Source organism: Scedosporium apiospermum (genome assembly GCF_000732125.1).
Source record: "Scedosporium apiospermum strain IHEM 14462 chromosome Unknown SEQ_SAPIO_0011, whole genome shotgun sequence".
Taxonomy (NCBI): domain Eukaryota; kingdom Fungi; phylum Ascomycota; class Sordariomycetes; order Microascales; family Microascaceae; genus Scedosporium; species Scedosporium apiospermum.
Genome location: NW_015971712.1, coordinates 1081406 through 1109336, shown reverse-complemented (window position 1 = coordinate 1109336; position 27931 = coordinate 1081406). Strand labels below are relative to the sequence as shown.

At 51.0% G+C, this 27931-nt stretch overlaps 8 protein-coding genes and 2 pseudogenes across 8 annotated transcripts; 3 read left to right on the top strand and 7 right to left on the bottom strand.

Moving 5' to 3' along the window:
* Positions 1-2887: 2887 nt before the first annotated feature.
* SAPIO_CDS0287 lies at positions 2888-3259 on the top strand (annotated as a pseudogene; the record flags this gene model as incomplete).
* Positions 3260-4663: 1404 nt separating this feature from the next.
* Positions 4664-5440, top strand: SAPIO_CDS0286 (annotated as a pseudogene; the record flags this gene model as incomplete).
* A 490-nt stretch (positions 5441-5930) lies between these two features.
* On the bottom strand, positions 5931-8297 carry SAPIO_CDS0285 (uncharacterized protein; the record flags this gene model as incomplete). Its single annotated transcript, XM_016783104.1, has 9 exons — positions 5931-6177; positions 6263-6515; positions 6574-6710; positions 6778-6952; positions 7042-7322; positions 7405-7480; positions 7542-7637; positions 7705-7944; positions 8003-8297. 9 exons carry the CDS (start codon positions 8295-8297, stop codon positions 5931-5933), a joined length of 1800 nt encoding a protein of 599 aa, XP_016646737.1.
* Positions 8298-9149: 852 nt separating this feature from the next.
* On the bottom strand, positions 9150-10614 carry SAPIO_CDS0284 (Uncharacterized protein; the record flags this gene model as incomplete). Its single annotated transcript, XM_016783103.1, has 4 exons — positions 9150-9318; positions 9380-9685; positions 9759-10245; positions 10329-10614. The coding sequence occupies 4 exons, from the start codon at positions 10612-10614 to the stop codon at positions 9150-9152; spliced, it is 1248 nt and encodes a 415-aa protein (XP_016646736.1).
* Positions 10615-12104: 1490 nt separating this feature from the next.
* On the bottom strand, positions 12105-13879 carry SAPIO_CDS0283 (uncharacterized protein; the record flags this gene model as incomplete). The annotated part of the gene is made up of 9 exons (XM_016783102.1): positions 12105-12191; positions 12267-12603; positions 12692-12901; positions 12997-13037; positions 13139-13205; positions 13307-13348; positions 13449-13544; positions 13616-13650; positions 13757-13879. The coding sequence occupies 9 exons, from the start codon at positions 13877-13879 to the stop codon at positions 12105-12107; spliced, it is 1038 nt and encodes a 345-aa protein (XP_016646735.1).
* Positions 13880-15464: 1585 nt separating this feature from the next.
* SAPIO_CDS0282 (uncharacterized protein) lies at positions 15465-16579 on the bottom strand (the record flags this gene model as incomplete). The annotated part of the gene is made up of 2 exons (XM_016783101.1): positions 15465-15504; positions 15777-16579. 2 exons carry the CDS (start codon positions 16577-16579, stop codon positions 15465-15467), a joined length of 843 nt encoding a protein of 280 aa, XP_016646734.1.
* An 800-nt stretch (positions 16580-17379) lies between these two features.
* SAPIO_CDS0281 (Glyoxalase bleomycin resistance protein dioxygenase) lies at positions 17380-17815 on the bottom strand (the record flags this gene model as incomplete). The annotated part of the gene is made up of 2 exons (XM_016783100.1): positions 17380-17543; positions 17602-17815. 2 exons carry the CDS (start codon positions 17813-17815, stop codon positions 17380-17382), a joined length of 378 nt encoding a protein of 125 aa, XP_016646733.1.
* Positions 17816-18818: 1003 nt separating this feature from the next.
* Positions 18819-22407, bottom strand: SAPIO_CDS0280 (uncharacterized protein; the record flags this gene model as incomplete). The annotated part of the gene is made up of 5 exons (XM_016783099.1): positions 18819-19217; positions 19272-19969; positions 20841-21100; positions 21376-21466; positions 21795-22407. The coding sequence occupies 5 exons, from the start codon at positions 22405-22407 to the stop codon at positions 18819-18821; spliced, it is 2061 nt and encodes a 686-aa protein (XP_016646732.1).
* An 851-nt stretch (positions 22408-23258) lies between these two features.
* Positions 23259-24351, top strand: SAPIO_CDS0279 (uncharacterized protein; the record flags this gene model as incomplete). Its single annotated transcript, XM_016783098.1, has 3 exons — positions 23259-23701; positions 23939-24260; positions 24328-24351. The coding sequence occupies 3 exons, from the start codon at positions 23259-23261 to the stop codon at positions 24349-24351; spliced, it is 789 nt and encodes a 262-aa protein (XP_016646731.1).
* Positions 24352-25642: 1291 nt separating this feature from the next.
* Positions 25643-27303, bottom strand: SAPIO_CDS0278 (uncharacterized protein; the record flags this gene model as incomplete). Its single annotated transcript, XM_016783097.1, has 3 exons — positions 25643-26581; positions 26644-26784; positions 26968-27303. 3 exons carry the CDS (start codon positions 27301-27303, stop codon positions 25643-25645), a joined length of 1416 nt encoding a protein of 471 aa, XP_016646730.1.
* Positions 27304-27931: the final 628 nt, after the last annotated feature.

Here is a 27931-nt window from a genome sequence, read left to right as displayed (position 1 = left end):
TTGGGAAATGAAAGTAAGCAGGAGATGATCCGTTTCCTCTCTTGGGAGGTGAATGTCGCACAGCTTCCCGTCAATAAGAATACTAATCTCCTCCACTGCAGGCCGTCTCGTTTAGGACTAGTTCGGACGCTGGATGGATAAGGCTGCCAGGGGTTGAAACAACCAGACCTATTATTAGGGGCTGTGCGTGATTACAATCCTGGATTTGTGAACAGGTACCTGCATCAATGACATCTCGATCAGCAAGGAAATGTGATGGGAAACCAAGTTTTCGCTTATAATCTTCCCCATTGGCTATAGCCGGTCGTTTGCGCACGAGGGCAATATCGACGTCTGTGGTGCCCCCCTATCTTATGCTGGAATCACAACTCAAGCGACGAATAGGATGATTGGAGCATCATAGCATCATCCGACAACAATGTTGGTTGTGACATCCACGCATTGGGTGTGCCACACTTCGCTCCTTCGGTAGCGACAGAAGAGATGCGAATAAAATAAAAGGCAATCGGAAAAAAAAAAAAAAAAATTAAAAATTGACCGATACGACAGTCAGTCCGGGCCTGCGTAATGGAGTCCCTCGTATCCTTCGTATGTTCACAGCGCGTCCGCGTCCTGACTATATGTCGGTCGGGCTTGGAAATAACTGCGAGACAGCCCTCGATCGCTTTGGGATCCGTGACTGGTGTCGGACAATACATCAAGAGCTGGAGAGCAGTCGGAGACATATGGACGGGCCCATTTTCTCGAAAAAACAAACACATGGCGTTGCCAACCAGATCAAGGACTATTGATTTCGTCCCCGTGAAAAGAGTAGCAAATGTTTGGTTCCTATCTGGGGTATAAGACTATGGAATGGCATTCCGTTGTACTAATTGCCTTCCTTACTTGCAACAACTGCCCCATGGACAGGGTTGCATCACTTGCAGGTATGCCCGTCGATATCCAGTCACGACCTTACTCTTCCTGCTCGCCGGTCCTTGGCAGAAACTCGTAAGAGCCACAGCCAGTGGACACTCGACGAAGTGTCTCGCGACCAACCCTTACTTTCTTTCTTTCGTTACCTTTATTTGCTTTATTTGATAGTTGGCCAACCTTGATGCGCGCAGGCTATTGATGTAAGTTAGGACGCCAATTATACTCGCTGCGCCCAGGAGTAACTTACAGGCACGGCGGCGGAGTGAAGCTTTACGATCCCGTCGAAATCAGTCCGCGACTATCTCTTACCCGATGTAATTATCTGTCATTGGTTACGGATCCAGTTATTAGCGACGATATCCTTGACTAACGAGCTCTGGCCGGGTATTGAAGATTGAAGCTACTTGCTAAGAAAGGTTGAAGAAACAGAAAGCCAATATGCGGATGAAGGCATGGCATGTTGACGGAGGAGTACAGATTCAAAATGTCCGAGTGCCGGTCCCTAGCATTGATGAACTGGCCCGGCAGTTCGGAATCGAAAGGACTTACCTCAGTAAATCCAAGTACATAAATAAAAGAACCGGGAAGAAGAAGAAAAAAAAAATAAAGAAAAAAAAGAGAATGCAAAGCAAAGGGACAGGGAGGTATGAATACTGTAAAACAGATATAATATACACATATCGGTCTGAAAAAAAATTATAGTGTTTGCGGAAGACATAAAAAGTGAAATTTGGGGGCCAACCGGGGATTGAACCCGGGACCTCTCGCATATTAGCATAGGGTATCACCCTAAGCGAGAATCATACCACTAGACCATCGGCCCTTGTCTTATTGACTTGCTGCTTGTCAACGAGCTCCTTTCGTCACTTCATACAGCCATTGCGATCAGTAGCCACGAAGGGAGAGAAAATCCGGACAAACTCCCAAATTTAACAAATACGCGATCGAATCGCCCGCACTTTTTTATCCGCCTTCACGTCTCCAAATGCATTGAGCACTATGCTGTCCCCGGCCGTTTTGGGCAGCCAAAAGTTAGCCTCTAGCTGCGAGCTATAACGTATGCCCCGACACTGGATATGTCGATCTCCGTCCGTACCGTGATGGCAAAGGGCGTGGGGGAACATGCCGTGGGGTTAAAAGAGAATGATCGTGGGACAACCTGAGGGCCAGAGGATAATGAGGCTCGGCTAGGGGCACCATATCTGCTGATGACTATGCCTAAGTACATAAATAGGCTGCCTTCTTAGCGTGAGAAAACATCAAGGCTACTGAAGTAATTGAGGAGTACAAATGGTCACGTTTGTGGCTATATCCTCCTGCTGGGCCCTGTGGACTAACATGAAGAGGGACAGGACAAGATCGGTGGCGATGACCTCGCTAAGCACGGCACCCGCATGGGGCTTACGTCCCCAGAGTTAACCAAAGAACAGGAGATTTATCTAAGTCTCTTTGGAATTCTCCAAAGCGATGAGGAAAAGGCTAGGTGTAAAATCTAGGAATAAGAGTTCGGGCGCGAGTGGTTTGACCGGGCTAGTTTTTAGCCGGGCTTAAATAGTTAGGTGTTAGCGAAGAGCTACTACTCCTTTCTCCTTTCTCCTCCTCGTCCTCCTCTTTTTCCTTTGGTCAGACTGCTCATGACCTCTCTTGGAAGTTGGGGCCCCGAAGCATGTGGCTGCATGTGGAATTTACCGTCCAGGCGTATGTGAAACCACACGACTTTTGTAGGAATATATGTCCAAAACATGTGAACGGGCGCCCGAGAAGAGTAGAAAATGGACTTGTACGGCTTTGATAAAGCACTGGTGGCGCTCGTCCATTTGGTCCACACCTCAACCAGAGCCCCCTGTCAACGATCTTCCTGGAGATTCTATTCCCGCAACACCCCGAAAACGGAAATTCCACCATGTTGAAGTTACGTCTCTTGGGGGTATTCCTCCCTGCCTTAATCCACATCATCTGTGGCTTCACCTTCATGAACGCACCCGTTCGCCCCGCCGGCCCGACCCGCAAAGAAGCATACCAGACCCTCGCCCGGGTCATCGCGCATTGGATAAGCTCCATCGCCTACATCGTACTCTGCGCCCTAGATCCGTACACTCTCTGTCGGAGCGCCGCAGCGATGCTATCGACCTACCATATGACAATTGCCATCAGCGGATCTTATTGGTGGACTTTCACCGCCCTGAGGGGTGAAGAATACGCCGGCTCATACGAGCTCCTCCGCAAATACCTCGATGCGATGATGATGCAGGCCTCTGGTCTCTTCATCTTCTTCTGGATAGCGTTTGCATTGACGACGGTCCCTGGTCTTCAGGAGCCCTTGGGTTGGATGTATTCCGGTTAGGATTCTACCTTTACGCAACTACTATTTCCACGTTTATTCCAATGCTAACCTAAGCGCCATTCATAGTTTTGACCCTCGAAGGTGTTTGCATTCTTGGAGGCGGTTTTCTATTCTGGCGGAGATGGAAGTTCGAAAAGGCCCAGGCCAAGGCTCGGGCTGAACAGGGGCAAACCGGGACTCAGTTGGCTGCCGCGGGAGTGTGATGACCGCGAGCGGGACGAAAAGCCGTTGGAGGTGGGAGGGCGTTTTGAATAGTGGTGCTTCCGTTCACGGGAATCCCGTTTAGACTTGGTGGTTGAAGTTTGTTTACAGAATGTTATTGCATCTTTGGATCGATCTCTATCTGTTTCCTGCCGGAGGTGCCCGAAAAGTATGCACTTCAGTTCTTTAACTGCGGGTAGAATTAAATTTATTTCCAGCTTCTTGCATAATAGACTGACATAGCCTCTTTGATAGACGGCCAGACGTTCATTCACGAGGGCCGTTCACAGTGATACTGGTCTTCTGTTTCAGCAACTGCCCTTCTTCCATTTTTGCTGGTGATATTTGCCCGCTTCCCGGGTATCCGGTATATATCTGCAGACGAGAGACTAGATGCATTCCCACATCTTGGGCATGGATTCTAGCCACTATGCTTACGTTAAGGGGTGTAGGTATCTCTGCTGCCATTGGCACCCCTATCGATGTAATAAAAACCGAAGCCGCGATGGGCTCTGACGGTGTGTGCTCCTTTGCTAATAATTCTCAGCCAGCCTTTTGTTTTCTTCACCATGCTTATCCATGAGTTCTCAAGTTGTTACTTCGCCATATGGAATCAGAAATATGGAGAATGGACAGGTATATGCAGGACTCTTGAGCCCTTCTAACCACTGTGAACACACCAGAGGGAGAACCATGTGATGAATGACATTACTGGGAGCGAACGACTCTATCTCAGCACATGCCTCTTGGGAAGCCCCAACTGCACCTCTCTTACGCCCTCTTTCCACTGGCCGCCTTCCCGCTCGACAATGCACATATCGGGCGTCCTGGACCCAAATCCACACAGTGGAGACCGTCCGTAAGAAACGTCGATGTATGAGAGACTTGAGTTGGCCGCCCTCGGACGAATGCATACAGGGAATTGATATTTCGGAGCGGTGTGTTGTTGCACATGAAGGGCTTCGGATCCCCGGCCTCGTGTGACCGACAAGGAGAAACTCAAGTCCTTGTTAGCGCGCGAGTGACATGGAAGATTGAGGCCCTTCCAGAGTCCACTATTTAGGGTACTGGATTTCAGAACAGATGAGGCTTCCACATTTTAGAATATGTTTAATCTCACCTGACTGGCTTGACGTTTTAATGAGCGAACTCTCTCCTTTTCAACGATTCTTCCCCCACCAACAGATCCAACAATTCATCAAAATGAATCTCCCCGACATGTTTAACTACGAAGATGAAGAGAACTGGGATTTTATTCCCCGCCGTGAGCATCGGGAGAGCGAACCCATAGCTCAAACCAGGGCTGAATTCACGCCGGACACCAGTACCGATAGCGCCTCCATCCAGAGCGATGAAACACTCCGCGCCTACTCGGAGGACGAGGAGGACGAGGACGAAGTCGAAAGAGAGGACCCGGAAGAGCGAGAAAGCCGGGTCGAAATCCCCGCGGGAGTCGACTCAACACGCTACGAGGCCATCCAAGATCATGTTGCCTACAACATTTGCAGCCAAAGACGTGAGCCAGCCCAACGCGATGCCCTTGCGGATCTCTATGTCGAGTTGGCCCAGAAAGTGAAGGCCGTAAAGCTAGAGGAGGAGAAGGAACTGAAGGAGATCGACAAGATGAAATACGCGTATGAGGATGAACTCCGCGACATGGCCTTCGGGAAGGCATTGATCAAGGGCGCGTGGTCGTATTGGTGGAGAACGACCTCAAACTACAATGACTTGACGGCTACGCCCGAGGCGCGCAAGATTTTCGGACTCATTAAGGACTGGAAAAAAGCAGTTAAGGAACGGACAGCGGAGAAGGAGCTGGCTTTGTTCGAGGAATTCAAGGCGAAGAGGATTCGGCTTTTCGGGCGTCCGCTTGGGATAGATTTTGCCACCCCAGGTGAAACCGAGGCGGATGGCGAGGTCGGCGATACGGATGGAACTGGAAATGAGGAGTTCGAGGAGGTCAGTGATGAGGGTAACTAAACGATAACACCTGGGTAGCCTGAGTTTTAACCCGGCAAGAGAAGCATCAATAGCATAAATTAAATGACTAAGTTCCTGCTTCCTGTAATACGCGTTAATGTTAAAGGAAATCCCCGATACAAGCGTGCTACCGAGTTGTTGGTACAATCCCAAACTTGAGAAGTTGGGTGCCACTGTGTCTCTGTGAAGGCTTAATCCGAGGGCATGTCTAAACGTCTTGTCAGGGATGGAGATGTCAAGGTTGGAGTTTCAATCTATATTTTTCAACCAGAGCTGGAAATAGAAATTTAAATAGACAGACCGTGCCAGGAGGATGCTACTTCCTTTCTATTTTTTGGCAGACGTGGTGGGCGTTGGCTTGTCAAGATATCATGATAACTCTTCTACCGTGATGTTCACCTCGCATTAATATCAGCAAATGCTGTCATTGCGATGAAGCTATGAGCCATTAAAAGCACTAGTCCCTACCTGATCCCTGATGCACCGCTAACTAAACCGTCTTCTCTCCCGACTCTTCGGTTTTATCAGATTCGCCACTGACAGACCTCTGTCGCAAATTCCCAGCATCATCATGTTCCGCATCCCATCGTTGCAACTCAGCATTGGGAACCTTCACGAGACGATGTGTGGTTGCCCCATTATTGTCGACATCGAGAACCTCAGCACGGATGGCGTACCCTTTCCAGTGAGGGATGAGGTAGATCCAGCTCACATAGTAGATGCCACATAAAATCAACCTATATCGCGTCAACCTAGGCCCAACCGCTGTCCGAGAAAGAGGACCTGAGGGGAAAGGGTGTTTAAGAAAAAACAAACACTTACACGGCAATTCCGACAACGCAATATGTGGCATACCAGAAGCTCACGTCTCCGGCATACGGTCCGCCCTTTGGCGGCCACCACGGCATCACTGCAACGAATACCTGGACGAGGATAAAGAAGATGACCAGAACGTCCCAGGCGCGGAAGTCTGTCCGCTTGTGACCGACGCGTTTGTGGCGGTAGCGTACGATGTAGAGGCCAACACTAAGGAGGATGTGGAAGATGGCTTCCGGGTAAACCTTGAGGCTGACGACTGTTGTTTGGTTAGTCGAAAGATGGTCATTTCGAAGGCCGTTATGGACTTGACCTACCGAACTGGAATGCGTCTCCAGCTGGAGGCGCGACGATCATCACAAAAGTCATGACCCATTTGAGGATATATGGGCCGAGCGGGGTGCCAAATGGCTTCGTGGAGACCCAAAACTTGGGGTAAGGAAGGACACCTTGTCTAGAAGAGATGCCAGTATCGTTAGAAGAGGTACAATATCAGAAGAATAGGGAAGCTTCGAAACGACCTTCCGATCTCTCGAATCAAACGCGACTGGCCAATGAGGACGGCCAACAAATTGCCGAACGCGCTGAGTAGCACAAGGACATTCAAGGCCGTCTCAGCACCCTTTGTCCGAAATACGGCCCTGAAGAAAACCGCTGCCGCGATTTCCTTGGACTTGGCGAACTCCTCCTTTGGGACTGGATGGAGGCGGAGACACCTCCTTGTTAGTCTAACTGGGGAAAATGACGATGGCATAGATAAGCTAAATAAGACATAGACGGCTTACCAGATGAAAAGTACGCAATGTTGCAAAGTATATACAAGATGGCTACAAGCAAGACGGACAATAGCCCATATCTTTTGATGACGGGAATGGGTCGTTGAATCTCATTGACGACGTTGAACGCATTCGCGTAGCCACTGTAGGAGAATATGATGTTGACCAGGGCGCTCGATAAGTCGTTTCCGTTGTCTGTCGTTCCTGCAAAGGCGTCTCGGAAGTTGACGTTTGGGTCGGGAATGTGGTCGACATTCTTCCCGAGGACAACTAAGCCTGTAATGCTGATGCTGCAGCAGAAACGAATTCTTGTCAGTTGATTTGGAGTACCCCAGAGGTAATTACGAGCTATCGCTCATCCAATGCACTTACAAGACGAGGGTGATGAGCTTGATGACGCCAAAGCCGTTGACGGCCCAGAGGGAGAACTTGTTATGAGCAATGACACCTTGCCACGGTGAGCATGAGGCCTGTTACAGCATTGGCCGATATGGGGAGAAGGAGCATACAAATTACGGCGAGCGTATAGGCAGCGATGGCAACTCCCTTCATCTGCCAATCCGATGGAGTCTTCCCAGCGATGCGCCACAAATACCTAGACAGCACTGCGCGACGTAAAGGCCACATTGGTTAGCATGAGCTCGCTAACACTCCTTCGGAGAGAATTCCTACCAATGGCATTGCTGCTACTAAACGAAAGTATCACGGACTGCACGGCAAAGGCGATGGGGAAGAAGTGTTTCGGACGAGGGTATGCCTGCTCGAGGTAGACGACTTCGGAACCGCTGCGGTTGGGGAAGTAGCTGGCGAACTCTAGGTATGTCGCGAATCCAGCGACGGCCATGATGAAGCCGATGACCCAGTAGATGAGAGCAAGGCCGATTGATCCGGTGCTCTTAAGAATCGTCCCGGCTGTGCTGTGGGGTTAGTCATTCACGGGGTTCATGCAACGACATGCGACACAACTTACGCGTGGAGAAAATACCAGTGCCGATCATCTGGTTCACATTAAGAAAAACGACGGTGGCCCATCCCACATGGTATCCCAGCGGCGAGTGTCCCTCCACCGGAGCACCGACAGCCTCCTGATACGACGGAAGGGAGTTGTTCCCACCCTTGGCTCTCACATACGCGAAGTCGCCGTCCCGAAGAACGGACGCCTCGGAGTCGGAAGCCTCAGCGCCGGCAGATTCCGCCGGGTACGCGGGCTGCTGTGGCGTATTCCCCGCCCCGCCGAAGCGGGACTTGAGCTGTGAGAACACCATTCCGAAAGCGTGTTAGCTAACCGGCATATAGTAAGACGGACTGATTCTTAAAAGGCTCTAATTCTGCGGGCCGCGATCGGAGTGTGCAGATCAACCTATAAAGTTAGCCGTAGCCCGCCGGAGGCAAAGAAAACTATATAAAAAGAAAAGTCATCGAGTTGGCTGTCACGGCTTCCTTTAATAAACATTGCGTCGCCCATACTACACGAACACACGAGGGAGGTGTTCACGCAATTATCGCACGAAAACTCGACATCCGGTATGTAATGCTCCCAGGGCCGTACATTGGACCTCATTTACTGGGTACGAAGGTATAGAGCGGGCTGGGGATATTGACCTTCCAAATGGGGGTATGTGCCGTCGTACAGGCGCGGGGAGGCCTCGAGCACGCCATGCGGCCCCGGAGCACGTCGACCCTCACGGGGGCAGGCAATTCGCCGGCTCGACAGTGTTTACAAACCATGTAATAGATAACACGATATTACGGACCGTTTTCTGCCGTGGTACTTGAAATAACGTTGCGGGGAGTGCTACATGATTCTTAATTTCTTCTTGGGTCCATCCTAATTTGTAACTATCGTCCGAAAGAGAATACACTTGCGTCGGAGCTCTTGGGAAGATCCTTGCTTCGTTTCTGGCTACTGGGTCATGAATTGATTGCTAAACGATGCCAAGGCCGTGGTAACTACCATCCCCCATGCAGTGGCGTCATACAAGCTTCCTATTTCTTCAAGAGGATTCGCTACCGTGTCCATGGATAAGCCTCTAGTCACTAGTCATATCGCTTGTTTTCTCACACCACCTCCCATCCCTTATGTGGTATGAGTGCGCAGTGAAGTAGTACCACCATCATTACGTCTTCACTCGCTTCCCACTCTCGCTACGAATGTATGGCTCCAACGGAAACACGTGTGTCTCTGGATCTGCCCCGCCGTACACAAGCGCCCAGCGGTCCGCGAGCTGAGGTGGAGTCCCCCACGCATTCTCGGGATCTCGGAGCCAAAGCCGGACCAAGTGCCGCCTGCAAATGTTAGCGCCTTGGCTCGAAGCAAAACGGATGGTATTCTTGAGGTAAAACTCACTGCTTTGTGTCCGAATCACGATATCCATCCCGCGCGTGGAACACCGCCAGATTATTGACGTATTGTATATCTCCCTTCTCGAAGCCCGTAGACAGGGAGAAGCGTTCTCCGAGGAAATGCAAGGCGTCAAGTGCCTCTGCCTGCGCTTCGGTTATCGGTGGGATCTCGGGACTTCTTGGCAGGGCTCCGAATCCGACGAACTGCCGTCTCGCATATTGGAGTGCGACGCGTTCTGGTGTTGAGTCGGTTGCTGGCTGATAGAAGAGCAAGGGTCGCTGGGTAAATCTCTGTCCAGTGTTTCCGAAGCTGGTGAGGAAAACGCGCACATTAGGGTCCAAATCATCTTGTAGAGACCCCGGAAGTAAGGAGAGGGATTTACATTTCTGCGTTCCAATTCTCTGACAATGTCCTCACGAGATCCGGCCTCGTCTTCGCAAGCTCGTTGTACACCCGCCACGTACTGGCCAACTTGCTGGCTCCGCCTTCCTCGGCCGTCTCGAGCGCAAACAGCGAAACGATATCGCCCGCGTCCGTATGGAAAACCTGCTTATCCCTCGTGTACGCCGGGCTTCCAATGAAGCCCTCGTTCTCCGGCGTATTCAGATTCTTAATGTGCGCCAGGACCACGGACGCGGGCTTCCCCTCGTAGGAGGAATCTTGGCGACCGCGAACGGGGGCGATGTGGGAGGAGATCCCGGCGTAGATTATCAAGTTTTCTTCGCGGGTATGTTTGTCGACCTCGACGCCGCGGATGACGAAGAAGCCATGGCCACTGTGCAGTTCTTTCGACAGTCGACGAAGTTCGGGGTGGAGGGTCGGGAGGGGAAAGGTATCGGCCGAGATGTAACCAAGCGGGAGGTTCAGCGCTGCAAAGACCGAAAGGTGTTAATTAGATACACACATCGACACCCAAATCTGTTGACGCATGTCCACCAATGCGGTAACAAACATTTGAAATGGGTCAGAGCTTTCTCAATCTCCCCCAACTGCTCTTCGTTAAGCACAAAAGTCCAGTCGTACGTCTCTGGCAGCGTCTCCCCCTCCCACACCAAATCCCCGCGCAATTCCTCCGGAAATCCCACGGGAAGCGTTGACGCTAGACCACCCTTGCTAAGGCGCGTCGCAACCCTTGTCTGGTACTTTTCGAAATCGGGCGCATAGGTGATGTCGGGTTGACCAGGGGGTCCTGGGCGGAGGGCCGCGGGAGTGGCGTGGCTAAGAACGGCGGCAGACATTGGGGAATTGGGGGGACTTTGAGTACAGTGAAGCCTTCGTATCGGTTTGAAGCTGGTGATTTTGAGGTATCCGTTACGCGTGCGGGGTTTGCGAACGCCACTGGAGTCGAGGAGGGTTGACTTATAGTAATTTGTGAAGGCAGAGAGGATCGGAAATAGGATTGGCGACGGAGATGAAGTGATTGCATCGCGATATTGCGTCATACGATTTGACTTCTATTTCGTAGTTTTCACTGTGCCCAGACTCTAGAGTCCGGACTTGATGAACACCACGGTCGACGTCGCAGCATTCAATTGCATGCCTCTCACAAAGTTTGGGGTGACATTTGAGGAATCGGCGATCACCGATAATTGGTGTCTGTCCCGGCATAACAACAGGGAAAGAGGCCGACTCGGTCATTACACCTTTGCCGTCCTGCAGAAGAGGGAAGCATTACTGGATGCTTTCCTGGTACTCTGCGCCCTATTGCTCCTACCATGTATCAGCGTGCAGTGAGGAAAAGGATTGAATAGAAATAAAGGCAATGACCGTTAGATGTCTCCTCTCCTCTCCGATGTCACAGTTGAAATTGCCAGTCATATCACGACTACCGTCCGCATGCTTTAGAGACACCTGGATATTCACTGGACATCGATAGACTGGCGACAGCCTGCCCATAGACGTCACGCAGATGGGATCCACGGAATTTTTTATACTTTTTATCACAAACGCCGGTTATCGGCGGCTATGGTCTCTTGTGATCTGGCTCTGCGTTCCGGTATCTTGACTCTTCCCAGATTGAGTCCAGAAGCATAAGCGCTGAATCCGGCGATGTTCACGTCAGATATATTCCTGTCGAGACAAGTGAGAATGGTGAAGACTATGCTGATGGAAATGCAGACAGACAAACCGGTCCGTCTCAAGATAACTGTTGCTCAACCTTTTCCTTCTCTTCCGTGCAGGACGCTGTTCCATAGACCTGCGAAATCCCTTGATTCTGCCACCGCATTCACCATGCGCGCTCATTATACTCCCTCGGTGGAGGAAACAGCTCACACCCAACACTTGGGAGTTAGGAGGAGAGGACTTCCAGTCGCAAGGGCGTCGCGAATGAGTTGTACACCGACCCCCAAACCCGGGGGCTTAGGTGTGATGTGTGTTTCACGAGCGAGACCTCTTGGACTGGCTCTTGGATTTTCTTGTCAACGGCAAATATATTGAGATCAAAACGCTATCATTCGCTTCATTCATTATCATGCCATCACACACGCGACCAGTTCAAATTCGACGCCGCCAGCGTTAACAATGCAAATGCACCAGAGGAAACCTCATAGCTCACCGGGCATTCAACGACCGAAATATTGAAGCCAGCTAAGTTCCTAATACTACCGGGAACGCTGATGTTCGCTCACTCTTCCGTTGGCCTTTGCCCACCGACAACAATCCTATCGTCGAGAACACATGTGAGTAACTGTTGCATGACTGGTAAACGAGAGGCTGGGGGGAATCCTTACATCTCGATGTACGAGTGGACCCTGGGATCAGTCAATTCCTGGCGGGCCTGGAGGAGGAACATCTGTGCCTCTTCAAATGACCACTATTATCATCCAGATCGTTAGTATTTAAGAGAAACTACTACAAAATGAAACAGCGCAAACAAGCAGCAGCTTACCCCCAGCAGGTCTGTCAAGCCACGAAGCGCAAACCCTTCAAGGCCCTGCAAAACAAATTGCCGGTTCCAGAGCCCCCATTTCTTCAAAAGCGGATCCTTCGGCCAGGTCCCGATCGGAATCTTCAACGTGCGTTCATTGATGTTTGCGAAGCCCGCCTCGCGGAACAGTTCACGGCCAGTCTCGCAGATGCCAAACGTCTTACCTGTTGCAGTACCCAGTTGTTCGAATATCCCTCCCCACCTTTCCATGGCACCCCCGGACCTGAGCGTATCGTCGTCTGATCGAGGGATAGTTGACAGTTCGACATGCTCAACCCACCCTCCAGGCTTTACATGGCTTTGATTCAATGATTGTTAGGGATCGGTATTGGACCGTAAGACCATAGTCCGCCATCACATCACAGTAGGCTGCAAAGGGAACATACCGCATAGCCTTCTTATAGAAGCTGACCCATTCAGGAATACAGCCTGTCAAATATCGAATATGAATGAAGTCAAAATGGCTTTCTGGGAATGTCCAGTCTTTGGTAATATCGTCGACCTCGAATTTACAGTTGGGTGGAACGAAGCTCGGTTGGATTGGAGAAAGGTCAACGCCAATTACCTCGGACGCGGGATTCTCGTCTGCGAAGTCGCTGTTGTTCGGTTCTTCTGTTAGCGATCCGAGGATTGGGCTTAATTTTGGCGGAGATGGAATGGAAGGACAGGGAACTGAAAGAGGGACACTAACATAGCCCATGCTCCTGTTCCGCAGCCGAGATCTAAGACGCGCTGTGTTGGGAGGAATAAGTTACACGAAGAGAAAGAAGGAAAAAAAAAAAAAAAAAAAAAAAAAAAAAAAATTTGGCATTATCGCGGCTCCCGGCACCCACCTGAGTGTCTTCTCCAATCGGAGTTTCGTATAGTTTGTCGTCGAGAATAATTCGGAACATTTCATGCCTGTGATTTATTAGATATATCGCAATTCAAGCATGATACGGGAGGCCGAGGAGCAATAGTCGCGATGGTTGCTATAGGACGTGTAGACAGTAGACACATACATCAAGTCCTCCGCCTCTTGTTGCTTCTCGTCGTTGGGTTGGCTGAATAGCCGAGGCGTTAGTAGTCGTCTCAATAAACAGAGGTAAATCCCCTCCGCCGAAAAAAAGAGGGGATGGGGGAGAGGGGCATCGCGAAACATACTAGTATGCACCATCTTGGTATGCGTGATATCGCCGTCCATTCTCCCACTTGTAATCCAAGATGGAAGACCGGAGTGATGTGGTGTCCGTTACCGTTCTGGCTGTTCATTAGCAGAAAGCTCAATAATCCGTATGACTTGAGTCCCAACGTGTCCGTGTCTGACTTACGATTGGGCGTAGACGGATTCGACATCGTCGAGGTCCTAGTTGTCGCAAAGAAGTCACGATTTGAGTATGGACAAGGACGAGGTGATGCAAAAGTCGGGGGAGCCGCGCCGGCCGAAATTTGGGAAGAGGGGTTTAATTTACCACTTCGATTGGAGCGTTCGCATCGCCTCCTAGATCCTGAGGAGACGCTGCCCCAGGGGTGGGAGACTTCGACTCTGGTGACTTTGGTGACTTTGGTGACTTCGGCGACTTTGGACTACTCATTTTGATAAGCTGGGCTGTAGGTCGTTTGATGGGTATGAGGTTGAGGAGAAGAGGAGAGAGGAGAGGATATTTCTGGGGAAGGATTGATTTTCTCCTTGGAGTACACATACGAGAGAGTACAGGGCGTGGAGCCGAGGAAGAACACCAATAAATACGACCTTGCAAGATAGCATACGTATGCAAGCGCCAGTGAGTTGAAGCACACGAACAAGCCAATCAGTTTTGATCCACCGTCTGCCCATTTCTCTGAGGGCAAATAGGATTCATCAGCCCACATTATTCCTCAAATATCATTTTCTCAGTGCGGTTTGTATGTTGGTTCTTCCCGTAGGCTTAGTGGATGCCTTCCAGGTCTCCTCCTGACGTCTCGGCAGCCATTCCAGAAACATGTTAGCGTGGCGGTGGGAGATGCAAGCCCAGCCCGCGGAAGCACCAAAATGGGACGCTAGTGGGTCTTTGACTCCTCAAGTGGCACGACACTAACGACCGGGGTAGGCATCCTTTCCCCTCGTTCCCCGTGAGCCCCCTCTCGAAAGGTCCAATCACCTGGAAGTTGGAGGTTGAGCGCTTGCTGGTCATGCCGGTTAGACAGAACGAACGAGCAGCCCCCCGGTTGCATCGGCGATTATGACGACAAGTCTCTTTGTTGCCACCAAAAAACCAAAAGCCACAGTGCTCGGAAACATCGTTTTAGCGACGTGAACCAAGAGGATGGGAAGGAGACCAGACTCAGTTATTGATGTTGATATCGAGATTGATATTGAGATCTTGACCCGACAGCCCGGCATTATTTAGTACATTCTTTAGTACTTCGTCACTCTTCAGCCTTTCCCGTTAAGCCAGCTCCAGGAGCCATCGCCATGTGCCGGCCACGCTCCACCAATCATGGCAAGATCTGCCCGAATCACAATAACGGAAACGGGACTAACCCGTGGAGTAAACTGCGTCCTCGACCTCGCGTGTCCGACGTATCGGTGCGGGTTAGAAAAAAGGCAAATAAAAGCCCGGGACGTGGGCGAGACGAATTCATGCGCGTAAACATTTTGCCCGAAGAAATTAAGTCCCTTCTACATTGGTGACACAAAGGGCTTGCAGATAATGATTCGCAATGCTACAGGGAAGAATCACGCTGTTAAGTACTATTTTAAGAGTTAAAATTAAAACGGAGTAAGTACATGGACTCCGGAGAACACCTATTCACCGATCATAGGTCCCGAGAATATAGGTGCGAATAATGAATCAGGTTTATGATTAGCCGAGAACCAAGGGAATCGCGGACCAACCACCATCAGGATATGGAAAAACAACCGCCGGACTGAGACTTGAGCGCAGCAAAGCTCTACCTTCATCTCTCAAAGCCCTGAAGCGGCCCCGGGCAAGATCCCAAGAGCGGATGCTGCACTTGGAGCTCAATCGTGACGTTTCCGTATATGACCATGGCTTGAACCCAAGGGCAGTCCTGGTTTCGGTCCAAGAATCGTTCGCTGTAGGATTCCTTTTATAGTGAAGCAAATACACAGAATCCAAATCAGAGCTAGGGAAGTGGCCATGATCGTAGACCAGACTCTGAACACGACAGAGTCCATCAGCTTCCCCAGTTGAACCGCCGCATTCGTATAAACCCCCTAGCAAGGACCCGGAAAAACGTTAGCAGCCTGCTGGACTTGGAGATATCTTTAGTTCAGGAGAGAGCCGACTTACCCAAGGAAAGACAATGGACCACGTCGAAAGGGTAAAATGAATCCGGGACCTTTCCGAACTTTTCGCAATGGCAGAAACAATGCCCATGCAAGCAAACCACCACCAAAACAGCGAAGCACCCCAACACACAACACCAAAGAAGACGCTGCCGTGACCTATAATTCGTCCAGCTTCGTGGGTTATTATCACCCCCGACCCAAGATCGAATGCGCCCTTGATTAAGGCCGAGCCTAGTCCTTGCATGGCGAAGCTACCCTGGCCCCAAGGTCCGCACATGATCATCTCGACAAATACCTGATGTCTTGGAGTTTGCACGCTGAATCCGTCAACCGGAGCTTCCCAGGGGAGATATTTCCGTGCCCAGAATAGCGTGTCAAGGGCCAAAGCTATGGGAATACCCACACCAATCTCAAGGTACGCCACAATGATCATCGGGAGTTTCTGCTGCGAACTGAGCATCGCATATTCGGAGAGTGTTCCAGCCCCAGCGGCGGAGGTCAACGCGGCAATAATCGGCAGCTGAGTTACCGGCGTAAAGGCATGATGAAGCCCACCCTCGGCATGCAGAGTCCTGACGAAGAATGGTGGTAGAAGGAAGCAGGCTGCCAACGCCATTGTCGTATTGATCCACCAGAGAATATACGTGGCTTTGGCCCAGTCCGGCCCTCCCCAGCTGGGCACGACAACCATGGATAGCATCTGAATTACAGACGTGAAGGAAATGCTAATGCTTGCGAGGCACGCTGCCTCGGCTGTGCTGCTGGAGATGGCATGACAAAAGTCCCGCGGATAGAGCGCCGCCTTGAGGAGGTAAGTGATGAAGAAAATGAATAAGGTGATGAATGCGATGAACCAGAGGATGATGGCGATGGTTTTGAGCCCAGTGAATTGGTAGTCCAACTGGTGGAGAACTACGGATAAGATGCCGGTTCCCTGGGGTATGAGGAAAACCTGAGATGGGAACTTGCGGAGGACTAGACGCCATCCCCGTGAAGTCATCGTGAAGCCAGTGTCTGCGATGGGTCTCCGAGAGATGGTTGGATGGATGCGGGGATAGTCTCAACCATATTAATAAGAACCCTCTCAACACTGGCTCTGCATTCTTGTCACACGCACTTCGGTTTCCAAGACTCAAAAGAAGAAACGAGGAGAAAAGTTTAAGAACATAATGCAATATGGTGAACCGGTCCAGCGGACCACAGAATCTTATGATTGGAGCATAATGACGATGTCGCAAACGAACCATGGCGCATCCAGATTCGGTCTAGAGTCTCTAGATGGAGTTGGCTTGGCCAAACTCTACTGGTCCATTTGAGCAGTGTGTGTTCTGTATTTAGCTGGATCGGCACTTTGATCCGGCCTTGTGGATTTGGCAACTCCTCGGAGCACACCAAGGAGGATCAGGAAACAGTCATTTTTAGTAGCCAATTGGAGGCTAAGTGAACCCAACCTTTGCGCCAGAATCTTGAGTCGCCGCTAGGGTGGAAGTCGTGATCGAACAATATGGGTGTTCCTTCGAACAATTGAAATAAAATAGAGTTGAACGAAAACAAGACGAGGGAGAACAAGAAGATATCTTCCAACGTTATACAGCAGTAATACGAAAGAAATAGGTAGAATCACGGGCGGCAAATGTGATGTGACACAACGACAAGCATTACAATTTACATCCTCAAGCTACCAGGCTCACACCAGCTATGCTCCATCAACATCATCAGTACTCCAACACTCCCAGCCCCGACGACCAAACCCAAAATCACAAGCCACACACCGAACACCATTCTCCTTAACCACGGTCCTTACTCCGGCTTGTGGCACACAGCCTCGATGTTGTTGCCCACGGGGTCCTTAACGAAAGACCCATAGTACGTGGCATGATATTGAGGCCTGAGGCCAGGGGCGCCAAGATCCTCACCGCCGGCCGCGAGGGCAGCCTTGTGGAACTCATCAACGACGGAGCGATCTGGGAAACATTGATGTGAGTCCTACCAAATCTCAATCCTAGAGGAGATATGACTTACCCTTTGCGACAAACGCGGTGTGAGATCCATTGTTGCCTTGCTCACGGCTGCCGATCCACCAATCGGGATGTCCTCCCTCCTCACCGAATCCAACGGCAACACCAAAGTCGGCCATCTTAACGTAACCAAGAGGCTTCAGGGCCTTTTCGTACCAGGCGACGACGGTCTTCATGTCGCTCTCGGCGACTCTGATTCCGGTGTGATCGATAGGCATCTTGAGGGATGGAAACTGTTGCAATGGAGAAATGGGGGATGGGAGAGATGAGAAGATATGGGCTTGAGTAATTGTATCGAGCAAGAGTCTTGTCAGTGAAGAGTAAATTAGGTTATGAGATGGGAGGCACGAATCTATCGGAAGAGGGGAGCTGTCAACGACTTAAATAAGACCGTTGAGACTTATATTAAGGCGTTGACAAATCGGCTTCGTATATATTGAGAAACGGGCTGTGAACTCGATCACAGCCTTTAAGCTTGTTGTGGTGGTGTTTTGTGAATGAGATCATGAAGAGTACAAAAGCGGAGAGCAGGCCCCGTGGCGCCGATGGTTTCCGGGGTAAGACGGAGAGAGACCCCGACACCGACCTCGTCATGCAATAAACGGAGGCCAGTTTGCTAAGCAAAGAAGATTCGCGTTGGACAGGGATAGCTCTGTCGCAGAAACTTAGAACATGGTAGGGGGGCTGCTCCGTTGCCACTCCCTTCGTTCAATGACGAATCAGTCTCTGGGGGGTTAAAGCAAAATAAAGACGTACCTCACCCTTGTCGAATAACAGATTAGCGGAGGTTTACTGCTGAGGATGGAGGCCTGAGCGCAAAAGATAAGGAAAGCCCTCAAATGACATACAACTCCAGCTCACTAGTCCTGGTTTAAGACTTGTCAACGCGCCGAGTTCTACTTCGTATCCAAGGAGAATTGACATTTTCAAATGTTACACAAGAATCTTCGAGTTTCTTGAGGAGTGGCAGTCAATGTGAAATATGGGTCTTGTGATATGATTGATGTCAAGAAAAAGATGGCGTCCTCATATTCTTCGTCTGAGGCCCTTGCCGTGGCCATGGAATCGCAATAGACTCAGGACAAGGTTTGTCAAAAGGCCTTCGTGGCATCGTCATTCTCGAGAGGCAAATTACTGGGGGTATTAACTAGTAGCGATCATACAAAGGAAACAAAATGTTCAGCGAGTGTGTGATGTGTGTGGTGTGATTCGGATGCCAGCTTATCCCCCAAACGACTCACCCACCTCCTCCAAGATATCAACAATCTTCCACCTCAATCGATGCTCTCCTTCGATCGCGATCCAGCACGTAAACACAATGGCCTCCTCAAGCAAGTCCCCCGAGTGCGTCCCGTCGAGATTCAGAATCCTGTCCTCCTTCGACTTTTTGGCCAGCATCTTGTCGCTAACCTTGTTCATGTTCTCGGTCAAAATATCCTCCTTCTTCGTCGCCTTTTCAGCTCCTCCACTCGCGTCGCTGTTGGGCAACGGGAAGATTTTAAGCGTGCCGAGAAGTGTCCTGCTCTTGTTTGGGGGAGCCCCGACTTTCTCCGATGGCTTGAAGGATGCCCATCGATCTTTTTCAAAGGTCGCAATCACGACGTTGTCCGAGTTGACGAGCTATGCAGCAAAGGTCAGAGAGAGTCCCAAGCAAAAGCCAACGACAAAACATACCTTGAAATCGTGAGATATGCCCTTCATCTTCTTCACGCCGTTGGGGAGGAATGTCCTCGTCCCCTTCCACATGTACTCATTCCCATTAATCTCCCACTTCAGCGTTCTGCCCAACCCCTTAGGCCGAAACATCCTCACTGGCATGACAAGGCCCGTCACCTCCTCTTCCTCCTCCAATGGCTTCTTCGGCGGCGAAGGTCCCATGCAGAACCATTTCCTCCACTTTTGCCTCCGCGCATACCCCTTCTTGGCCTTCCTCCGCTCTTTATTCTTCAGCTCTTGCTCCATGCCATCGCCGAGGTGGATCCTGAACGAGTTCCAGAACCCCGTGCGACGCGCCTTGCCTATCCGCGTGCTCTCGGGACAGTACTTGGGGTTATCGCCGCGCCAAAAGATGGGCCTCCATTGGCTGGAGTGTTTTTGCGGCACGGGGTTAAAGATCCAGTAGCGTGCTAGACCGGTCGTCTCAGAGAAGATATGTTTGCGCCCGAAGGCTGCGCGGCGGTAGGTGTTGAAGATTTTGGATGGAGCGGGAGAGGAGGATGAAGCTGTCGTCTGCTCTGAGACAAGGTGGTGCTCCGATGCCAGGTCGTGGAAGGGACCGGTTGGAACGTCCGTTCCTTCGTAAATGTGGGATGCTGCCATCATGGGAACGATAGAGGACTGAGAGGAGGTGCTTCGGTTGCGAGTCGTCTGATCTTAATCGAAAACAAGAGACGGATGCAGAGAAATCTCACGAGGGGCACATCTTGGCAAACCTGTCGTGAAATATATATTGTTCAGAAATGCTCGACATCTGGACGCAAAAAATGATCCTCATCTCGCGCAATGGAACCAGACTAAGAACGATCGGCCTCAACCAACGCTTCATTTCCCTTTTCATCCTCAAACCGCGATGCAGGTCACCCACTTCCAGAACCCGCTACCCTCAGGACTCAGCCCCTCTGGGCGACCGGGATAAAGTTGGGTCGCATCGAAGGAGAAGAAAGATAAGCCCTAGTCCCGATTAGGCTCGATACGGCGAACGCGAGAAAAACAAGCATAAATTCAGAGCACGGAATGGCAAGACTTGGAATTAGGATGGGGCGGTCCACCAATGATCTTGGCAGTAATGATTGTGACCGGGTTTTCCTTGATTGGTGCCCAACCCACACGTGCAGTGGCAGTGACAGACTCGGGGCTTTTTTGTTGGCGCTGATCCCTCCATGTCGCACGATTTCCAAAGATTGTGTGCGTGGTCTCTGGCGTGGTGTGGCGCATGTTCGACTTCGATCCTGGCAAGGCGGGCGACATTGCCAGCATGGAGTCGGGAGAATCCTCACAGAGATTCCCACGGTACGTATTGCATTTAGTCGACCATTGCTTGTACTAGTTATTGATAAGGATGAGGAATATATGAAAGGGGTCGGGGCCTGGTCGGGGCCTTCGTCACACTGAAAACGTCCTATTTTCCAACGCCATACCGCATTGTCGAGCGAGAGATGCTACTAATCGAAATTATTCAGACTGTAGATATTTCACCTCAAATCAAGAATCACCCATCCGCCAGCACGCCACGAACAATTGGACGTAGCATCTTCGGACTCGGAGTCGGCGTGGTCGCGGCAAAGGACTCGGATCGATCTCTCAGCAACTTCCGTATCCAGCGCCGTTGCTCCTGATTCGCGAACTCAAGCGCAATCCTCACAGAAAATCCGATGCGATATAGACCCATGAACCCCTTGGACGTAAACTCGACTGACTTGAGGATCTGGGCCAGGAGATCTTCGCTGGTCTCCTCGAACGCGAGACCAGCCCACTCCTCGAGTATATCCTGAATGATAAGCATGCTGGCCAGTATCCCATGAAGAGGGTACCGATCCAAGCAGTCGCATAGGTGAGCATTGTCGAATAAGGGGAGCTGTCGTCCTGGCTCGGGATTTCTTCTGGCTCGGGAAGGCAGCGCAAGAACGTATCATTCCATTCGATAAATCGGTCCCGCAGCTCGAGGGTTTGGCGTGTGGCTATCAGTATTTCCTCCTCATCTACGCCCGAGCCGGATAGGCTCCTCTTGCGAAGGAGTTGAGCTTGCCGGACGACGCTTGGGCAGAGCGCTAGACAATACCAAAATTCGTCGATGAGAGCGGCGTAAGGTTCAGGTCCACGGTTGTACCAGGCGTCTCTCCATTCCTTTTTGGCGAGGAAGCAATCCTCAGCTGTAAAGAGAGAGTACATGATCTACATAGATTTGGAAATTAAAATCAAATATAAATATTAGTGGATCATGAAGTAGACTAGCGGAAGGAAGGTGGTGACTGGGGCTGGCGTACACTGAGGCCACGAAAGATTGAGATCATGGACGCGTCCCAATCATTGTCGTGCGCTTGCGGACCCCGTAGTTGCATTAGCCGGCCTACGCCTTTTGCATGATTCATCCAGTTGCTCGGGCTCGTAGTACCGGCAAAAGACTAAATAAAAGGCCGATGAGATTTTGTTTGCGAAAGGAACTTCAGCGCGGTTTGAAGTGGCATACCTCATACACACAGAGCAGAATGGCCGAGCACAACGTCTCGCTTGTCCTCCACTCCGTCGGATGGTTCAGCGCATGCTGCAAAGCAGGCAATGCTTGAAGGTATGAAGTCCGAGCCTGGGCAACAATACCCTCGTTGCTGGCCTGTCTGCCTTTTATATGCAGCACCAGAGCACATGCGGCGCTGTCTAGGGTGGCCTTGGCGCCAAGCCTATCTGGGAGACCCTCAAGCCACGGCCAGAAATGCCTAAACTCGTCGTCGCGCCTCATGTCCCAGATACCCTGGGCAAGCGGTACAAGTACCTGCATCCGACCGGGGTTAAGCTCGAATCGAAGAGCATCCAAGGGACGTGTTACGTCGGAGGAGGAGGACTGGGAAGGGGATTGAGAAGTCGGACTGTTCGCAGATGCGGAGGATGTTGCCGGACTGGTCCCGGTGGCTGGAGTGTGTCGCCCTTTTCCAGAACGCTTCGCCGGCCTCTCAGTTACGAATTTGAAGGGGCGGTTGTACCCGGGACATTCGGCGCCGTATTTGATGCACTTTTGGCAAGCTGGTCGGTCTTCGTCGCATCGGACACGACGCTTGATGCAGAGGCTGCAGCCAGTGCTACGCGGGACGCCAACCATGATCTTCTCAGCGAGGTGACGAGTAAGGTAAATTGATTTTTTTCTAAATGGAATTACAATTGAGGTAAATATCACCCAAATTGACGGAGGGCAGTTCTGACAGCGCAGTTCGGAGCATTCAACGGTCAACAGTGAATCTCACCCGCCCATTCGAGGGCAACTGTGGCTTAGGGAGGCTGTGTAGCGATTAGTCAGAGGGTTGATGCTCAAGCCGCCAGTCTTCTCGATGCGGCAATCATGGTGCTCATCCTCTCAGGTTCTAATCGAGTTAGGAACTGCCTCAGAAGATCGAGTGCCCTTCTTGGCGTGCCTCAGCCCTGGAAGTCTAGTCACCACGAGATGATATTGAAAGAGGCACCTAGTTATCCAGTTTCTGAGGGGATCATGGTAATGGCTCCTGACATATCAATGGTTCCGAAACAATGGAAACAATCTAACCCTATTACCGTGGGGGGCTCAGATGACATGGATTGTTTGGACGATGGAAGGACATTTAAACTCATCCCAGAATGGCTGCCTTCTTCAGCTTCGATATCCGGAAGGCAAAACCTTCTCGTTCTCGAAAAGAAATGTGGACATTTTTCAGATCAATATTTCTATTCTGAATGCTTAAACAAATTAACCAAGCCTGTCGCGTCGAGCACAGACAAAACCCATGCGTGCATGAAGGCTTGGGCTTCGCCTCAAATGTTCTCAGCCTATCATTGACGTGGTTCTTCTTCCCCGCCCTACTGAAGTGTTGACACTGCTCACCGTCAGGCTCGTCTTCATCCAGGTTGTCGACTTATCGCTGCAACACACAAGTAGCGTAATAACTCGTCCTTCGAAACTCTAACTAGGATTCAATCATCATGACCGAAACCCTCGGGGTCGTGGCAAGCGGTGTCGCCATCGCGCAACTAGCCGCCTTTGCCGGAGGAGCGGTCGTGAAGCTGAAGCAGCTCTGGGATGACGTGAGGGATGTTCCCGAGAACATTGACCTCCTCATGCAACAACTCGACTGCCTTGATCCAGCCCTTTGGGAGTTTGAACAAACAGTCGGCCAGAGAGACCTGCCACCTGAAATCTGGAATGATATGGCAGCGAGGCGGAGCGCGGAATTCTGCCGCAAGGCGCTAGGGAAGTTGGAAGATTTAGCGGTCGACCTGTCCACCCAAATCAATTCATCTCGACGTTCACATAGAAAGCTCGCATGTGCGAAGGCGATTCTGAAGAAGGATCAACTGAAGAGACTCGAGAAGCAGCTGGAGACTGCTGTTGGAATGTTACAGCTTGCCCAGCAAGGCTATATCATGTGAGTAAGTCCTTTTGGTTAACTATTTGGTGCTGGCCGATCACTTACGGTTCGCAGAGCCCTCGTGAAGGCGCAAGCCGATATCATAGCTAGCAGACTTACTACGCAACTTTCGAACGCTCGATGTCTTTTAGCTTCAGCCGTTTCCAATACCAGGAGCGACGAACATCAACTAGAGGGGACTACATACACGATAGCCTCGATATCTCAGAGACAAGTAACTGTTCGTACGCACAGTTCACAGCGAACCAAGTCGAATCTGCGCTGGAAAGGCTCGTCAACCACTGGGTCGTTCGGTTTCGAGAGGAACTCTCGGAGTTTTTGGGGCGGCTTTCGGCCGCCATGGTGGCTTAGAGGTGTGCTGTATGCCTTGGAACTTCGTGTCGGCATGTCCTATGGAGGCTGGAAATTTTCCCTGCGCGGTTACTCAATGAGGCCTTCGGACTCCCCCGTATTTCGAGCGGCAGTCTCTGGGGATGCGGAGACTCTCCAAGCGATGTTCCAGGCAGGCGAGGCGTCGCCGTACGATTGTGACGAGTTTGGGACTTCACTGCTAATGGTGAGTGACTGTATTTTCTTGCTGAGCAAATATACTCATGGGCATCGATGTGTTTAGTTTTCTCTAGGTTCAGGTCGAGCGGCCGTTCTGAAGCTGTTCATTGAACTGAATATTGAGATAGATGGAAGCGAAACCAATGACGTAGGCTGGTAAGAGAACACAAGCCTTTCTAATTACGCCGGAAGATATTGGGTCTAATATCAATGATGTCCCTTAGGACAATAGCGGATTTCATTAGCGATCCGTTCCAGAGTGAAATGACTGCAAAAGATCGGCTGGAGGGCATTGAGCTTCTCATCTGCCACGATCTTATGCCGGGGGGAGGTGTGATGGACATCCGAACCGATTGCTGGTGCCCTCGTCTTACTAGGAGCTGGGAGGCATTCCGTCGCCTACAGCCCTTTGTTTGTCCATTGCATCGTGATACGTCACTCCTTTCGCGATTGAGGAGATCAGCGCAATGCTTTATTGATAATCCCGAAGCACTACGATTCATACTTAACCCAGAGTGGAGTCTCGATCCGGAGAAGGTGTGCAATCTAGAAGGTGATGGGTGCTCATTAATACATACCGTTTCAGAGAGGATTCCGCGCCTGAACTACTTACTCAAACTTCGCCAAGGAGAAAATTACATCGATGACTGGCGCATTTTCATACGAGATGTCATCCAGAAAACCAAAGATCTGCATATCCTTGAATGGAGGGGATATGACCACAGCGATGTTTACAACACTCCGCTCCTCCGTCTGATCCGCCTGCCGTTCTACCTTCACCCCTCGCCTCGAGATCAGCATCGGATTAGATCGTGGTTCTTCACATGGCTCGAGATGCTAAAAGAAGCCGGTGTTGATTTAATACAATACGGGAGCCGAGAGAATGAAGTGCTGCGCACGACCAAGCCCCATGCACCCCAGTGTCGCAGAGAGTCTTTGGGCTTAATACCAAGGTTCCGGAGAACACGAGTTATCGGGTTCAAATATGGTCCTGAAGTCGAAGATTGGGATATCTGGTGGGACGAACCTACAGACGTCTTAGTTGGCGAGTTCTGGAAATTGATTGAACACCCGCCTCTTCATGTTGCTGGGGAGTGGTGTGAATCAGAATCAGATAGCAGTGCAGATGAGTGCTTTTATTAGGGCAAATTGGTTCTGGGCGATGTGAAAAATAGTCAAGTGAAACAGTTACTCTGCTGCCGGACATCCTGTTGTTAGGTTCGCTTGTTTCTCAACCCTATCGTTGCTATTCAATCTCCTGAAGATGTTGCTCCTATGTAGACAGGGGGCTCCGCCATGCCATGTTCCAATTCACGCCTACTCAGTCACCCCTTTTATCACGCAGACAATCTGCAAGGTCGTTGACCCGGCCTCGTTAATAGTGCCCCGCTATGCGATCTCGATGCTCTGGCCCGCCTTCACAATTAACAGCCCGTTCGCTTCATTAGTAGTAGGCGACGCCTGCACCGAAAGGTCATATGACACTAAGTTGTTGCCTCTGTCTTGCGGCGCGAGATACCCCGTCGCGACCGTTTCTGCTGATTCTCCCGCGACACCAATGGTACCGTCAACGCTCAAAGTACTTGGCTTGCCCGGGTCATGCTTGCCAGCCACAGTCCACGCTGTAGTCGGGCCTGAGAACAGTGCCGCGTTGCCGGCACCGACCTCAAGCGTGATTGTCGAGCACGTGAGGGCCACGTCGGCACCGGTGTGGTTCGTACCCGTGATGGGCACCTGTGCAGAGATGGCATCTGCCGTGACCTGGGCTGGCGCCAAATACGTGAGTGATGGCTTTGGCTGCGGCGTGAGCCCGTCGATGAACGGATGTGCGGTGTTCTTGAGGAACTTCTCGACAGGCGTGTCTTCTGGAACCGATGGTTTAGTGAGGTGCAAGAAGGTGAGAAGAGCCAGGACGACGATTCTGACGACGGCGAGCACCGCCCCTAAGACCGGTAATGCGACCATAATGGCACAGTCGGCAGCCAGCCCGCCGCTTGCGACGAAGTCTCCAACTAGGAGTGACGCGTCGGCGAGGACCGTCAAACCCTGGATGGCAATCTGCAGCACGTTGAGCGCCTTTCCCACGCGCGCATAATTATTCCAGTTGTTCTTCAGATCAAGCGACATGGATATGGTAAAGCACATTCCGAGGGTGACGTTGAGGCCCTTGATAACGCTTTCGCGAGTGGTAGACTGCTTCCATGACGCTCGCCCAGATGGTGGTATATCCTCCGGAGGCTCCCAGGGTGGTTCATTCAGGCTGGGGATTCTCTCACCGGGACCCAGATCCTCCAAGCCACGGTCGATGATTTCTGCGTTGTGAGAAGGCTGCTTCTCAGCGTTGATGCTATCCATGAAGGCGTCGTGCAAACTAAAATGTGCTGGGATACCTCCTCATTGATTGAGCCGAGTTCTTCAGAACCTTCGGGGGAGCTTATCTTTTCCTCAAGCTTCTCGTCCAACACCTCTGCCGCACTAACCTCTTTGCCCGAGAGGTCCTCCGGTTCTCCCGGTGTCGGCGCCTTTATGGTCTGGTATACCCCAATGAATTTGTCTAGAATGTCGGCCACCGTGGATAGAGTGAAAATAATTGCTGCACGTTAAGGCCCCGAGAGTTGGTCCCACTTAGTGATAGGCTAGAAACATGTATCGGGCAACCTGTCCGACGTTTAGCTGACAAGAACAACGAGACTCATCGAAGAAGGCTTAATTACCGTAACAAGGACGGTAAGGCCTTTCATGTAGCGGAACCCCCCTTTTACATCAGGAATCCTGTCGATAGCCCGTTTGGCACTTGCGATGCAGCCTTTGAAGCCATTGAATTTTTCGAGGGCACTGAATCCTTGGTGGATATAGTCCATGGATGTGGAAACGCCCAATACTAGTTTATCAATCCTGGCGGTAAACACTGCGGCGCTCGTTGCGGCGTCCTTGCTCAGGTCGAGATCCTCGGCCGCGGCAAGATCATACGAGTCCTTCTTTAGCTCCTCTCTGAGAGCGCCAAACAACTTCGAGTCATCAGAGTGAACCTGCCGAATGAGTCCTTTCATCGCACAAGTCGATCTTGACTTCCCGGACTTCGTCGCCTCAATATCACGACATACGCACCGAGACTTTCAGATATGGCAGGTCTCCCGTTGAAGAAGCTCGCTAAGTGATCACCGATGTACCTTTCGTTCGTGAAACTTGAGGCAAGATGTCATCGAGTACCCAGGAGGAGCCTAAAAACGTTGGTCCACCCGTATAACGCCATGATTAGAATCAGAGTTTCCCAACGGTCAACTTAACCGTGGCCTTGAAGAAGGGGCCTTGAGGACTCGATAGTGCCATAACTCTAATCCTAATTTCGATAGATTATGTATGAATTAAACCAGTAGCGGGCTATCAATTTCTCAGCAAAGACGTACCTGATCAAGTCGAGCAGCTGCGTGAGGCGGTTACCGAGTCAGAAATAGGATCTTAAAGATCCCATGTTCATGTGTCGCGATGACATCTTGAAGGAAGGCTAGAGGCTCAGTGCTGCCCGACCAGCATTAGCTTAGGGGCAGGCCGGTGCAGCATAAAGCGGCCTGTATGTAGAGCTACGAACATGTGCCAACAAAGGAAATAGCGACGTCTCCAAGATGTAGAATAACAAATTGCATCGCCCCATAGGCTTAATACCATATAGAATATTAG